The sequence below is a fragment of the Talpa occidentalis genome, unplaced genomic scaffold, assembly GCF_014898055.3.
Source record: "Talpa occidentalis isolate TD23 unplaced genomic scaffold, MPIMG_talOcc4v2.1 talOcc4.14, whole genome shotgun sequence".
Taxonomy (NCBI): Eukaryota; Metazoa; Chordata; class Mammalia; order Eulipotyphla; family Talpidae; genus Talpa; species Talpa occidentalis.
Genome location: NW_023601433.1, coordinates 78,652,911 through 78,666,895, shown reverse-complemented (window position 1 = coordinate 78,666,895; position 13,985 = coordinate 78,652,911). Strand labels below are relative to the sequence as shown.

The 13,985-nt window shown below is 47.6% G+C and overlaps 1 protein-coding gene across 1 annotated transcript; it reads left to right on the top strand.

The window, feature by feature from the left end:
• The first annotated feature begins 337 nt into the window (after positions 1–337).
• Positions 338–12,578, top strand: MLEC (malectin). Its single transcript, XM_037511035.1, has 5 exons — positions 338–679; positions 10,006–10,184; positions 10,602–10,778; positions 10,865–10,922; positions 12,266–12,578. The coding sequence occupies exons 1-5, from the start codon at positions 457–459 to the stop codon at positions 12,493–12,495; spliced, it is 867 nt and encodes a 288-aa protein (XP_037366932.1). The 5' UTR covers positions 338–456; the 3' UTR covers positions 12,496–12,578.
• The last annotated feature ends 1,407 nt before the right edge of the window (positions 12,579–13,985 follow it).

Genomic DNA, 13,985 nt, shown 5'->3' with positions numbered 1-13,985 from the left:
CCCCCTCGGCCACCTTTCCCAGTCAGCTGCGGGATTCCGGGGCCGCCTGGGCGCTGCACCCCGCCACTTCCGCATTGAACCATCGCTTCAACCGAACTCGCAACCTCTGCGCGCGCTCCATCTCGCGCCTGATGGTAGGGCCGGAGCCGGCGGGCGGCCACGCCCCTTCCCGCGCCTACGAGCCAATGGGCGGGCGCCTCCCGGCGGGGTAGTGGGTAATTAATGAGGGCCGGTCGCTGATTGGCCGCGGCGTCGCGGCCGGGGGCGGGCGGCGGGGTAGGTTGTTCCTGAGGTGGGAGGCGGCACCCGTGGCTGAGGAGAAGGAGGCCCGAGAGCGACATGTCCCCGGCGGCTGAGTCGGAGCGGCCCGCGCTGCTGTGTCTCTGAGCCCGGGGCGGCCTGGCGGCCGGCCGAGGACGAGGGTCGGCGGAGGCTGCCCCCGCTGTGGTGGCCGCCATGCTGGGCGCCCGCGCGGCGGAGGGAGCCTTCGTGGCGCTCCTGCGACTGCTGCTGCTGCTGCTGCCGGCGCTCCGGGGTCCGGGGCTCGGCGTGGCCGGCTCGGCGGGGGCCGGGCTGCCCGAGAGCGTCATCTGGGCCGTCAACGCGGGCGGCGAGGCGCATGTGGACGTGCACGGGATCCACTTCCGCAAGGACCCTCTGGAGGGCCGGGTGGGCCGAGGTGAGAGCCCTCGGCCGAGCGGGGGTGCCGGGCCTGCCGGCCGGGCTGCGGGCCCCGAGCCCCCGCCCCCGCGCCGGGGCCGCCGCTCCGGAGCGAAGTTTCTCCCCGCGGTGTCCTCGGGGATCCGCGCGGAGCGCAGAGCCTGGCGCTGGCTCGCAGCTTCCAAGAGCCATTGAGGCAGAGAGTTGGCGAGAAGTTAAATCTGGACCTCACAGCCTGCGTTTTCTGGCCCCCTCACCTCCACCCGCGCTTGGGAAAGGCGAGGGCGGCCTTGGCCACCTCGAGGCCTCGGGTTGCAGGTTGTCGGGGCTCCCGGCCTGCCTGGTTCTGCCCCCCTAGCAGGACGAGCCCGGCCGGCCCTGAATTCGGTCGTTTTCCCGAGCCCGTCTGTGGGAGTGGAGCTTGACTCGCAGCCAGAATAGAGAGGAATCTTCGAAGAGGATGGGCCAGGAAAGTTTGATTGTAGGCTCCCGCCTTCCCGGCCCCCTTTGGAGCGAAGAATACGTGTGCTTAAAAGTGGAAGCTGCTGGCCGCCCCCAGAGGGTGGCTGTATTGAAGCCATCCTGCACACGAGGCTGTGGTGTGTTAACTGGGTCAGCCGGTGTAACAGCAGAGTGTTTAGAAAGTGCATGGAGCCTGAGAGGCTGATTCCAGCCTGTGGGGAGAATGACTTTGATTTGTTTTAGCAACCGTAATTTTTACAGAACTGCGCAGTCCTCAGAGCTCGTGTGAGACTTGCCAGGGCAACTGGTTGAAAATGCAGATTCCCGACCCCGACGCCAGATCTGGTAGTTTATAAATAGACGATTGATGGGACCCAGGTTTCTGCACCAGGAGCCCTTGTGATGTAGGTGGGCCGCCGAGCACTTTTGGGGCAAAATCTGCTGTAGTCTCTGTATTTTCTTGAAAGGGGGACTGGGAAATAGGTTTAAGAAGGAAGTTCCCTGCTTCATGTGTTGGAAGGAGATTTATGCTGTATGCTGTTCGCAGGCTGCCAGACTGGCAGTTTGCCACCTCCAGACGACTAGGAGACAGACTTTCACTCTCTCCACGAAGCCCAGATTTGGCTCTTGACTTTGCTAAGGGTTTAACTTAGTTCATCCAAATTAATCACAGTGCCCTAGAGTTTGTCCTATTAGGGAGCTTTTTGCTTCCATACATGTGAGGACTTGGGACACGGGGCTCTTTTCTGAAGTTCTGTTTGTCTTGGAATTTATCATTTATTCAGTCCTGGCATGTAAGTCGCAGTAGCCTGGGTTCAGCTGAGTCAGGGCCTCTGTCTTTAGCAGTTATAACAGCAGCCAAAACCAGACTTTATAGCAGAAGGTCATTACTGTCTTCATCCTGGACCCTTAATTTCTTCCTGGGTGTGGGAAGGGAGTTAGGGGCACTTGAGGAAACTAGCGACCGTTTGTGGACTTTGCCTCTTGAGATAGCGGTGGTGAAAACCATGCAGATGGTTCCTTTCACTTACAGATACCAGACTTTATTTTACATAGGTTACGTGGTCCTAGGAGGCCCATTGTGCAGAGGAGGAAGCTGACTAAGACCACACAAGTTTAGTCCCTGGCTGCTCTCCTTTTTGACAAATCCTGTTTTTTTTTTTTGAGAAATCCTGGTTTTTTTTTTTTTAAGGATTTATTTATTTACTCATACAAAAGCTGGGGTACAGGCCAGAGGTGCAGGGGTGTGAGAGGATTCACCAGAGACAGAGCTGGGAACAGAACAGGTAGATTGACCGAAATACACTGCTGAGGGGAGCAGCGGGCGAGACAGGAGAGGTCTGCTGCGCCATGTGGGTTGCTCCCTGGCTGGCCAGGGATCGAACTCGTGCTGCAGAGGCTGCGGATTGCCTCAAAGTGCGGTGCTTAACCCCTTGTGCCATGAGGGAGGCCCGAGAAATCCTGGTTTTAATTTGCTGGTGCAGGTGGTGGGGGTGGTAGATGTTCTGTGTTTGGGTTGCTTTTCCTTTGGAGGAGTTTGTTGTAGCAGGTAAAATTAAATGAGATCTACCAAAGCTTATGTAGATTGGAGTTATGTCTTGGACCCTGTTCTCTGGTGGGACATTCTCTAATCGGAGCTTCTCTGCGCTTCTCTGCCTGCCGGTTTGGGGATAAAGTGGAACATTATTAAGATAGGAATAGAAAGAGAGGATGGTTGTCAGCTGCAGATAGGCCAGGACTGCATTTACTAGGATCCTGAGAGCAGTGTTTGGCCAGCAGGTCTGGGACTAAGAGGTGAGCCCACTCTCAGGAGGCAGTTCTCTATAGTTTGTTTATGTGCTAAGAAATCGGCACCAAGGGAAGTGAAGCTGTTCACTCTGCTTTCACTTCTGTGGCAGTGTCTGGATAAGGGGCGCGCCGGGTATTTGGAGACCTGGTCTCCTACAGCTAGTTACACCAATTGCAGTAGGAACTGTATGTTTCTTTCTTTTCCCACATGTCTGTGATATTGTTTCCATCATGTTGAGGAAAGTTCATTTTATGTTGAATAAATTCAGGTATTTGTTGCCAAGTCAGTCCAGATAAGGGTTTGGCCTGCCTTTGAACTTGCTGTTTCTCTGTAGTGTCTTTGTAGTTTAGCATTCTCCTAACTGTGAAAGGCTCAGGGCACCTCGTGGCTTTTGCTTTCAAAGGCACTTCATAATGTTTGTTGAATTTCATTTGTGCCTTGAGGATAGCTACTGCTCATAGGAGATACCAATGGCTTGGGAAGGGCTTTTTTAACCTGTGAGCTTCAACAGATGGAAGTACCACTATAGAAGTGGTTCTGAAGCACTTTGGGGGGTTTTTGGCATGTGGCATATTGCAGGTTCTTAAGCTGCTCAGTCTGGGTTCCTCTTGATTCAAAATGGGCCTGGGTACTTGGCCTAGAGGGCCTAGAATTTAGCTTGATTTTAGGAGAGGGTATTTCCCTTTTTTTTTCTTTTTTTAAGCTTTATTTTTATTTATGCATACAAGAACTGTGGTGTAGGCCGGAGATGTGGGGGCGGGGGTGAGAAGATTCACCAGAAACAGAGTGGGGAGCAGCGGGTGAGACAGGAGAGGTCTGCTTCGCCATGTGGGTCAGCTCCCTGGCCAGAGATCGAACACTGCAGTGGCTTATGGTGCTGAGACTTTAAAACCCTACTCCACCAGGGAGGCTCTGAGGGTATTTCCTTTTTATAGAAAGATACCTGCTAATCATTTATATGAACTTAAAGAATTTGCTTTACCTTTCTGAACCTTACTTTCATTCTCAAGCTTTAGAAACTGGACAGGAGTCTGAAAGCTCTCTTATCCAGAGTAAGTTAAATTGTCTCTGTCTTTTCTTTGCTTGATGACCTTTTACACGGAATTAAATGTAGGGCAGAACATGACTCCAGAGTGGAAAAAGGCTGGCTGAGGGCCTGAGCCTATCAGATTACTAATTCTTCAAGCCTAAGGAAGACCCTTTCCTAGGCAGCCTTCCTTTTGGCTGAGGGGAAGGATTTGGCCTTGGAGGAGATAAGAACTTGAGAGATAGGATGAGAGTTGCTGCCTTTCATTTGGTTAAGGCCCCAGGATTTGTTTAGAATTTTCTCTCTCTACTGTCACATAAAAGGCAGGCTACATTTGAAGGCCCTCTAAGTAGCAGAAGCTTGAAGTTAGAGAATTTAGGGTTGTGATAGCCCCATTTTACAGGTGAGAAAACACTAGAGAAAGTAATGTATTCCATATCACATAGTAAGTGACAGAGTCAAGATTCAAATCCAGATCTGTCTTACTCTAAACCTCAGCTCAATTCAGGCAGTCTGACTACTCTATTTAGAGTTAAAGCAACAGAATCATCTAGGCCCTTTAACCTTCTCTTTTGGTTAACTGAATCCTTGGTTTCCCTGCTTCTGTCCAATAAGAATAATTCTTTGTGGGGCCTCCCTGGTGGTGCAAGGGGTTAAGCACTGCACTATGAAGCAATCCGAAGCCTCAGCAGCACAAGTTCAACTCTGGCCAGCCAGGGAGCAACCCACATGGCGCAGCAGACCTCTCCTATCTTGCCCGCTGCTCCCCTCAGCTGTGTATTTCACTCAGTCTGCGCGTTCTGCTCCCCACTCTGTCTCTGGTGAATCCTCTCACCCCTGGCTTCTCTGACCTGTACCCCAGCTCTTGTATGCATAAATAAATCAATCTTTTTTTTTTTTTAATAGAGGCATGTTTTATTTATTTATTTGTTTGTTTGTTTGTTTTGTTTATACATGCACTGGGTACAGTCAGAAGCGTGGGAGGGTGAGAGAATTCACCAGAGCCAGAGCGGGGCAGAGCAGGCAGAAGGACCGAAGTACACTGCTGAGGGGAGCAGCGGGCGGCAGGAGAGGTCTGCGCGCCATGTGGGACCCTCCTCCGGTGGCCGGGGAGCAGCCGGGGATTGAACTGGCGCCGCAGAGGCTGCGGGCAGCTTCGCAACCCAGCGCTCAACCGCTGCGCCATCGGGGAGGCCCTAAATCAATCTTTTTTTTTTTTAAAAAAAAGAATAATTCTTTGTGAACTGGCCTACCTGGAGAAAGAAGTGATCAGGAGGCCTAATGAGGGGTGGTGATACTGGAGCGCTGCAGGGAGCTGCACTGTGGTGGTTTTATGGAGAAGCTGCTCCTGCTCACTTTGCTTTCCCATCTCTGTGGTTTCCAGCTGCGGTTTGCCCAGTTAGTTTTATTCCATTTCTGCTTGGTCCATTCCCTAGACTCCCCAGAGTGGAGGCATTTGTTTAGTGCTGATGTGTGTATATGTTTGTATCATTCCTATGTATCAGTCTGTTTCTGTAAGGCATGGTATTAAGCTCTTCACAGATATTTTAATCCTCACCCCAACCATGTGGTATAGATGATAGCCCCACTTTACAGGGGAGAAACTGCTTGGAGAAAATAACTTGTTCTACATTACACAGTAGAAGGCAGAGCTGGGATTCATATCTCGGCCTCTCTTACGCTAAAAGCTAGGCTGCATTTTCAAGTAGCCGGGCTATTCCATTGTCCAGAACAGAGAAGCAGCAGACATCATATATGCCCTTTGGCCCCCTTCTTAACTGTCTGGGTTGTATTGTTTTCTTTTTTTTTTAATTAGATAATAAATTTTATTGTTATATTCCCCATACAATTGCAGCGCCCCCATTCTGACCCCAATCCCTCCCCTCCCGCCCTGCCCCCCTAAAAGTGTCTCTGGTTCATAGTTTTTTGTTGATTTTGATTTTCACTTTCTTATAGTTATTCATTTTCCTGGTCCCTTATTTAAGTTATCTAGATTCCTGCTATGAGTGAGACCATCCGGTATTTTTCTTTTTCTTTTTGGCTTATTTCGCTGAGCATGATCCCTTCCAGCGCCATCCATGTTGCTGCAAATGGCATGTGTTTTATCTTTTTTGAATGCTGAGTAATATTCCATGGTATATATGTACCACATCTTCTTGATCCAGTCATCTATTTTTGGGCATTTGGGTTGTTTCCAAAGCTTAGCTATTGTAAACAGTGCTGCTATCAACATAGGGGTGCAGGTGTTCTTTGGAATTGATGTTTCTGTGTCCTTTGGGTAAATACCTAGGAGTGGAATTGCTGGATCATATGGAAGCTCTATGTTTAGTAGGTCCAGAAATCTCCACACAGCTTTCCACAGTGGTTGGACCAGTTTGCACTCCCACCAACAGTGCAGAAGAGTTCCTTTTTCTCCACACCCTCGCCAACATTTGTTGTTGCTAGTTTTTTTAATATGTGCCATTCTCACTGGTGTAAGATGGTATCTCATGGTAGTTTTGATTTGCATTTCCCTGATGACAAGTGATGTTGAACATTTTTTCATATGCCTGTTGGCCATTTGCATTTCCTCTTCAGAGAAGTTTCTTTTTAGCTCTTCTGCCCATTTTTTGACTGGATTATTTTCTTTGTTGTTGTTGAGTCTCATCAGCTCTTTGCAGATTTTTGTGATCAGTCCTTTATCATTAGTGTTGGGTGCAAAAATGTTCTCCCAGTTGGTGGGGTTTCTCTTTGTTTTTGTTATTGTCTCTTTTGCTGTGCAGAAGCTCTTTAATTTGATGTAGTCCCAGCTGTTTATCTTCGCCTTCACTATCACTGCTTTGGGTGATGTGTCTGTAAAGATGTCTTTGATGTGCAAATCACGTAGTGTTTCGCCTATATTTCCTTCTATATATTTTATGGTTTCAGGTCTTATGTCTAATTCTTTAATCCATTTTGAGTTGATTTTTGTGTATGGTGTGAGGTAGTGGTCAAGCTTCATTCTTTTGCATGTAGCGACCCAGTTTTCCCAGCACCATTTATTGAACAAACTTTCTTTGCTCCAATGCATAGTCTTTGCTCCTTTGTCAAAGATTAGTTGACCATAAATCTGTGGGTTTATTTCTGGATTTTCTATTCGATTCCATTGGTCTGTATTATGCATACAAGAGCTGGGGTACAGGCCAGAGATGCGAGGGGTGAGAGGGTTCACCAGAGAGAGTGGGGAACAGAACAGGCAGACTGACTGGAACACACTGCTGAGGGGAGCAGCGGGTGAGTCAGGAGAGGTCTGCGCCATGTGGGTTGCTCCCTGGCTGGTCGGGGATTGAACTCGTGCTGCAGAGGCTGTGGATAATAGCTTCATATTGTGGTGCTTAACCCCTTGCCCCACCAGGGAGGCCCTGTCTAGGTTGTATTGTGCCAATTTCAGCAGTGTGCTGACTGTACACTGTATTTTAGAGAAATCCATTTAGCTGTGAATGCATCAAGGCCTGGTGGGGCGGGTGGGGGGGGAGGATGAGGAGGAGAAAAACTCCTTTATTGCAGCTACATCTGTTGGGACTTGGGTGAATTCAGCTTTTCATGTGGCAGATCTCTTGGGAAAACCAGTGGGCTTTAAAGTGAAAATATTTAAAGATAATTCCAAAGTTGTTAAGTAGTTTTTTTATTTTTTTTTAAAAAGGATTTATTTATGTATACAAGAGCTGGGGTACAGGCCTGAGGTGCAAGGGGGTGAGAGGACTCACCAGAGACAGAGCGGGGAACTGAACAGGCAGACTGATGATACTGCTGAGGGGAGCAGCGGGCGAGACAGGAGAGGTCTGCTGCACTATGTGGGACCCTTGCCGGCCAGCTGGACGGCTGGGATCGAACCAACACTATGGAGGCTGATGACAGCGTCACAGCGCGGTGCTCAACAGCCTGGGCCACGGGGGTGGCCCAGCCTGTTAAATAGTTTTTGATCACATGGTTGAGTTCCTTCGTTGTGGGTCTGAGACTGACTACTGCAGATACAATGTTTATAGGTTTGTGTCCCAGTATAATGGCTTGAGCCTGGGAAGTACATCCTTAATAGTGTTACCCAGCTACCCTTCTTGGATTTCTTGAGGAGAAATAGGATGAGGCACATCTGAAGACAAAAGTACACAATGAATTTCCTCTTCTACTGTCTCATCAGTCCTTCTGATCTAGCTTAACAGGAACTGTTAACAGTTATGTTTATTTTTTTGAGGGCCTGCCCTGGGTTTTTAGTTACTTTTACCCGCCCTTGGAGATAAAAGATCCTCAATGGAGTATTGGTGATTCAAAAGATAAAGCTCCAGGAATGAGTGCTCTTGAACATTCCCCGAAGTATTTAGTTGCCAAAGGTCTTCAGAGTCACTGTGTGGGATTGCAAGGTGGTCCTGAGATCTTCATTTCAGACTGGAGGAAAGACTAAACCTGTAACTGAAATCACTGTTGTGTCTGTAGTTTGGAAAATGAATGTATGGAACACTGGAAAGCTTCAGTGTGTACACAGGCTGAAGAAGCCAGTGAGAGGCTGCTCTCTGAAGGAAGAAGCGTAGCTCTGGGACTGGAGTGTAGAGTCTTATATTTGAGGAAACAAATCCAGTTTAGTTTGTTTTGTGGGGGGCGAGAAGAAAAACATACAAGTTGGAGGAGGACTAGAGGCAATACAGGTTTTCTGTTCTTTTGCGTCTCACCCAAATAAGCAACTTCACTTTTATCCTGCCTCTGTCCTTGCTAGTCCGTGAAATGGGAAAGGGGGCTCTAGCCTTGTGGAGAGAAGTTCAGCGGCTTCACCACGTTGCAGGCACCTCTTTCACTGCCATTTGCTCATGTAGCAAATCTCATGAGTGCTTATTTATGTGCCAGGGACTGTGTTAGGTGCTGGGGATATACTAGGACCCTTTTTTTTTTTTTAAAGATTTTATTTTATTTATTTATACAAGCACCGGGTATAGTCAGAAGCATGGGAGGGTGAGAGAATTCAACAGAGGCAGAGCAGAGAGCAGAGCAGAGCAGGCAGACTGATGAAGTACACTGCTGAGGGGAGCAGCAGGCGGCAGGAGAGGTCTGAGCGCCATGTGGGACCCTTGCCCAGTGGCCGGGGATCGAACCCGTGTTGCAGGAGCTGCGGGCAGCTTCGCAACCCATCGCTCAACCGCTGCGCCACCGCGGAGGCCCCACTAGGACCTTTTTTCCTGTGGTGTAACTGGGGAAATGTTCGAGAAAATATATGAGGTTGAGTTTTGTAAATCTTTGGGAAGTAAGGTATTACTTTACTATCTTATTTATAATTTTTTTTAATTTATTTTTTATACAAGAACTGGGGTACAGGCCAGAGGTGCGGGAGGGTGAGAGGATTCACCAGAGACAGACCTGGGAGCAGAACAGGCAGACTGACGAAATACACTGCTGAGGGGAGTAGTGGGTGCGACAGGAGAGGTCACCTGGCCATGTGGGATTCTCACCAGCCAGCCAGGATCTAACCCGCGCTGCAGAGGCTGTGGACAACTTCACAGTGCGGCACTCAACTGCCTGCGCCACCAGGGAGGCCCAGAATCTTATTTATAGTTAAGACAATAAGGAATGATTTTCCTAACAAATACCTGTTTATTTTAGACTTAACGTTTGTGAGTGAGAACAAGCATTCATTGAACTTCATTGTCTGAGAGAGTTCCTGACTAGCTCCCTTGTTTCACGAGGTTTCTCTGAAGCTCTCCCTCTCAGAAAAGCAGGCATCTGTAGGATAATGCTTTGTTCTGGTAATGAGTTACACTTGTTCGCTTCCCATCACTCTCAACCCAGTGAGAAAAGTCATTTTAATGTGCTTTCCAAAAGTTCCGCTGTGAGGTTACAGAAGCTGTTGGAGTGATTAGTATTTGGTTTCTTTCTACTTCCTTGTTAATACTTACCTGATACTTGCTTTTGTGTCTGGTCTGTTTGGGAGCTAGGTGCAGGGGAGGTGGCCCCTTCCACTGGGAAGGTCATTAACTTTGCCCTGAAAATGCCTCTGCAGATCTGGGGTCTCTGCTTTTCTTTTGTGTTTTGCTTCTGATATAGTTTCTTTGTCTTTTGTTCCTAGCCTCTGACTATGGCATGAAACTGCCAATCCTGCGTTCCAATCCTGAGGATCAGATCCTATATCAAACAGAGCGGTACAATGAGGAGACCTTTGGCTACGAAGTGCCCATTAAGGAGGAGGGGGACTATGTGCTGGTGTTGAAATTTGCCGAGGTCTATTTTGCACAGTCTCAGCAGAAGGTAAGGCCTGGTCAGGACCCTGCTTGACCAGTGGGTACTTAACCACGCTTGGTTCCCGTGCTACGGGTCAGAGTATAAACACCTTCCAGAAGGTAGTAACACATGAGCTTTGAGGAAATGCTGGATTCCTTCTGTCCCCAGAGAAATTGTGTCCCATTGCTCACGAGGCTGCACTTCCGTTGGAGGTTGGTGACAGAAGGCAATGCCAGAATCCTTATTCTTGGCAACCATCTATTGTAAGGCCTTAACAGTGAAGGAACTGACTTTGATTTTGTTCGGGTAAAATAATTTTGTCACCTTGGAGGGTATTCGGCCTTGTCCTTTCTTAACTTATTTTTGAATTTGAAATCTGCTGTTGCTGTTCATGGGGTATGATGCTGATGTTTTTGGCATTACCTTCTTTTGTAATCTTGAAAGGTATTTGATGTGCGATTGAATGGCCATGTCGTGGTGAAGGACTTGGATATCTTCGATCGTGTTGGACACAGCACAGCTCATGATGAAATCATCCCTATGAGCATCAGAAAGGGGAAACTGAGTGTCCAGGGAGAGGTTTCCACCTTCACAGGGAAACTCTACATTGAGTTTGTTAAGGTAACAGTCCTTCTCTGCCCTTACAGCTAAAGAAAGGATGCAGGGGAAATGTTTACTGGGGTTGATCACGGTTTCCTATTTCCTAGGGTTACTATGACAATCCCAAAGTCTGCGCACTCTACATCTTGGCTGGAACCGTGGATGGTAAGTTGTGTTTTGACCTGCTTTTTGACTTGGGCTTAAAGGATATGGTTGAGAAAATTCTTGGGCTAATTTAGCTAACCAAAATTTTTTTTTTTTTAAGATTTATTTATTTGTGCATACAAGAGCTGGGGTACGGGCCAGAGGTGCAGGGGGGTGAGAGGATTCACCAGAGACAGAGCGGGGAACAGAACAGGCAGATTGACTGAAGTACACTGCTGAGGGGAGCAGCGGGGGAGTCAGGAGAGGTCTGCTGTGTCATGTGGGTTGCTCGGGTTGCTCCCTGGCCGGCCAGGGATCGAACTCATGCAGCAGAGACTGGATTGCTTCACAATGCAGTGCTTAACCCCTTGTGCCACCAGGGAGGCCCCTAACCAGATTTTTGTAAGCACTTAAAGTCAACTTGTGGGGACTTTCAGAGTCAGTGGGTGGGATTGAAGTTTGGCTTGGTGGTGGCTGTAGCTTTGAAGTAAGAGCTGTGTTCAAATCTTGCTGCCATATAGTCATCTATTTGGTTTTAGACAAATTCCTTTAACTTCACTGTAAGTTAGGGTTAATAATGGTACCTCTTGGTATGCTCTGAACTGTGTAGTCAATTGGAATCACCTAAAACTTGTCCTTATTCTGTTTATAACATCTTCCTAGGGACAGAAAGGGAAAAAGGCAAAGGGGACAAGTTTTTAGGGTTTTTGGTAAGCTCTGAAAGAATCCAGTATTGTTGGACAACATTGGGACAGAAGTTTACTTACTAATGTCTCCTTGTCCTTGGGACCTAACTGTAGGGTTATCACTGTTTTGGGTTTCAGATTGTCTTAGCTGCCAGCTTCCCAGCTGATTGTGCAGAGGAAGCTTGTCTCTTAGTCCGTTTTCTCCCTTAACTCGCCTCTGTGCCTTTTCTTAACTCATCCTGAGTGAGGAGCTCATCCTATTGCCTTGATGCCTTCAAGTACTAATATGACACCTGGGAAGATGTCTCACCATCAAATAGCTATATAGCTCAAGTCCCTAAGGAGGGGACAGAGCAGAGGGCTCAGTGTATCTTGAGAACCCAGAACTCTAGGTCGGATCTGTAGTTGCTATATGAATCAAAGAGGAATGTGGGAACAACTTGAAAAAGTTAACTTTGCGTGGGTCATAGTTCCTGTCCTGTCTTGTCACCTAGAGATTCTAAAGAAGTAGAACAGAAAGGGGAAGTGATAAGCCCCCCATTGCCAAGGGTTGGCAGTACTCGGCTCTGTGGGTCCTGGTTAGGCCATGGGATCTCTGTTACAGCCCACTGACTATTTTTAAAGGTCTTACTAAATACTGTGGGTCTTACTTAAAAGTTTTCCTCTCTCTTGGGTCAGATGTACCAAAACTGCAGCCTCATCCAGGATTAGAGAAAAAAGAAGAGGAGGAGGAAGAAGAAGAATATGATGAAGGATCAAATCTCAAAAGACAAACCAATAAGAACCGGGTGCAGTCAGGCCCCCGAACGCCCAACCCGTATGCCTCGGACAACAGCAGCCTCATGTTTCCCATCCTGGTGGCCTTTGGAGTCTTCATTCCAACCCTCTTCTGCCTCTGCCGGTTGTGAGAACAACTTACCATCCTGAACAGGGTGGAGGGGTGTGGGAAAGAAACCAAACATGTTGATTTTGGTTTCTGTATTTTCACAATAACAAACAACAACAACAAAAAACCAAACAACAAAACACACACACACAAATTAAAGATGGAAAGAGGCAGAGTGAGTAGAGAGAGCAGCCATCATCCACCACCTGGTCCCAGACCTGCTTCAGTCCTAAGTCCTTTCTTTGTGACTGACCCCAGCTGTCTCTTTCCTCTCTAGGGTACTTAGGGTAAACTGGATCCTACCTGTGCACGGATCCTCGTCTGTATACCTAGTGGAAAGGACTCTGAACTCAGAGCAGACAACAGTTCCTTTTTTTAGGTTAGAAATTAACAGCAGGGAAATGTGATCTTATTACTGGAGAAGACCAGCGTTGGGAATTGGGTATGTTCTGAAGTTATGTCCAGATAAATTTTCAGATGTCCTGGGAGAGAGAGAGAAAGAGAGAGAGTGTGTGTGTCTGTGTGTGTATGTGTGTGAGAGAGAGACTAATTTGTATAATAAAGATGAAAATGGAGGGGGGATTAAAGAAAAAGAAAAACTAGTTACTTCCTTACTTGGAAGCCTTTCTGATTTTCAGCCATTGGTGGTTCTACCTTAAGTGTTTGAGCTTTGTCATTGCTTGTCTCCCTAACATGTACCAGTTAGACGACTGTCTGGTATCCAAGACGATTACTTTATGTCAGGTCCTCAAGTTGCCTCTTGTTACCACAACAAATCATTTTGATTTCAGTGCCTGTTGGGGACTTGATTTCCTCTTTTTTTTCTTTATCTGGTTCATTTGAAATCTCTTCTCTCTCAATCATCCCACTAAGTTATTGCCAAGAAGGGAAGAATACCCTGGGATGTTGGGTTCTCTCTTCTTGAATGTCATCCTTTACCACCTCACCTTCTTGGTACTCCCTCCCTGGATCTCTGAGCCAGCCTCCAGGAGGACCTGACCCAGCAGTTCTTTTACTGGCCCCTTTATAGGGTCTTGCTGCCAGGGGACAGATGCTTTCCAGCCTGCAGCAACAGAACACTTGACCTTAAAAGTCTCTTCTGGTCTTTGGATTAGAAAAGGCTTATGTTAGCATAACTTAGGAACAACCTCAGAGACTTGAGCCCTACTGAGTGACTGACCACTATTGAGAGTGTCTGGTATCTGATGTTCATTTATTCCCATCTTCTGTGTCATGTTCCTCCAGTTTTGGTTTATGCCTAGAACTGTCCCCAAGGAATTAGACTGATTGGCTGTGTCTGGCCAGGTGATACATGTCATTGGTCTTAATATGCCGCTCTGTTCTTTAATTTCCTGATTTAAATAGCAGTCAGGTTTTTGGTATGGTGGGGCTGAAAGATTTCCAATCAGTCATAACCCTACCAATTCTGAAGCCAATCTTAGCATTTAAGTGTCTGTCTTGAATTCCCTGGAGAAATTTTTGTGGGAAATGAAGTTCCCTATTTGTCTGCTT

Coding starts and splice junctions, on each gene's coding strand:
- MLEC (XM_037511035.1), top strand. CDS start 457: ATGCTGGGCGCCCGCGCGGCGGAGGGAGCCTTCGTGGCGCTCCTGCGA. Junction 10,779..10,864: donor TCTACATTGAGTTTGTTAAG/GTAACAGTCCTT, acceptor CCTATTTCCTAG/GGTTACTATGACAATCCCAA. Junction 10,923..12,265: donor CTTGGCTGGAACCGTGGATG/GTAAGTTGTGTT, acceptor CTCTTGGGTCAG/ATGTACCAAAACTGCAGCCT.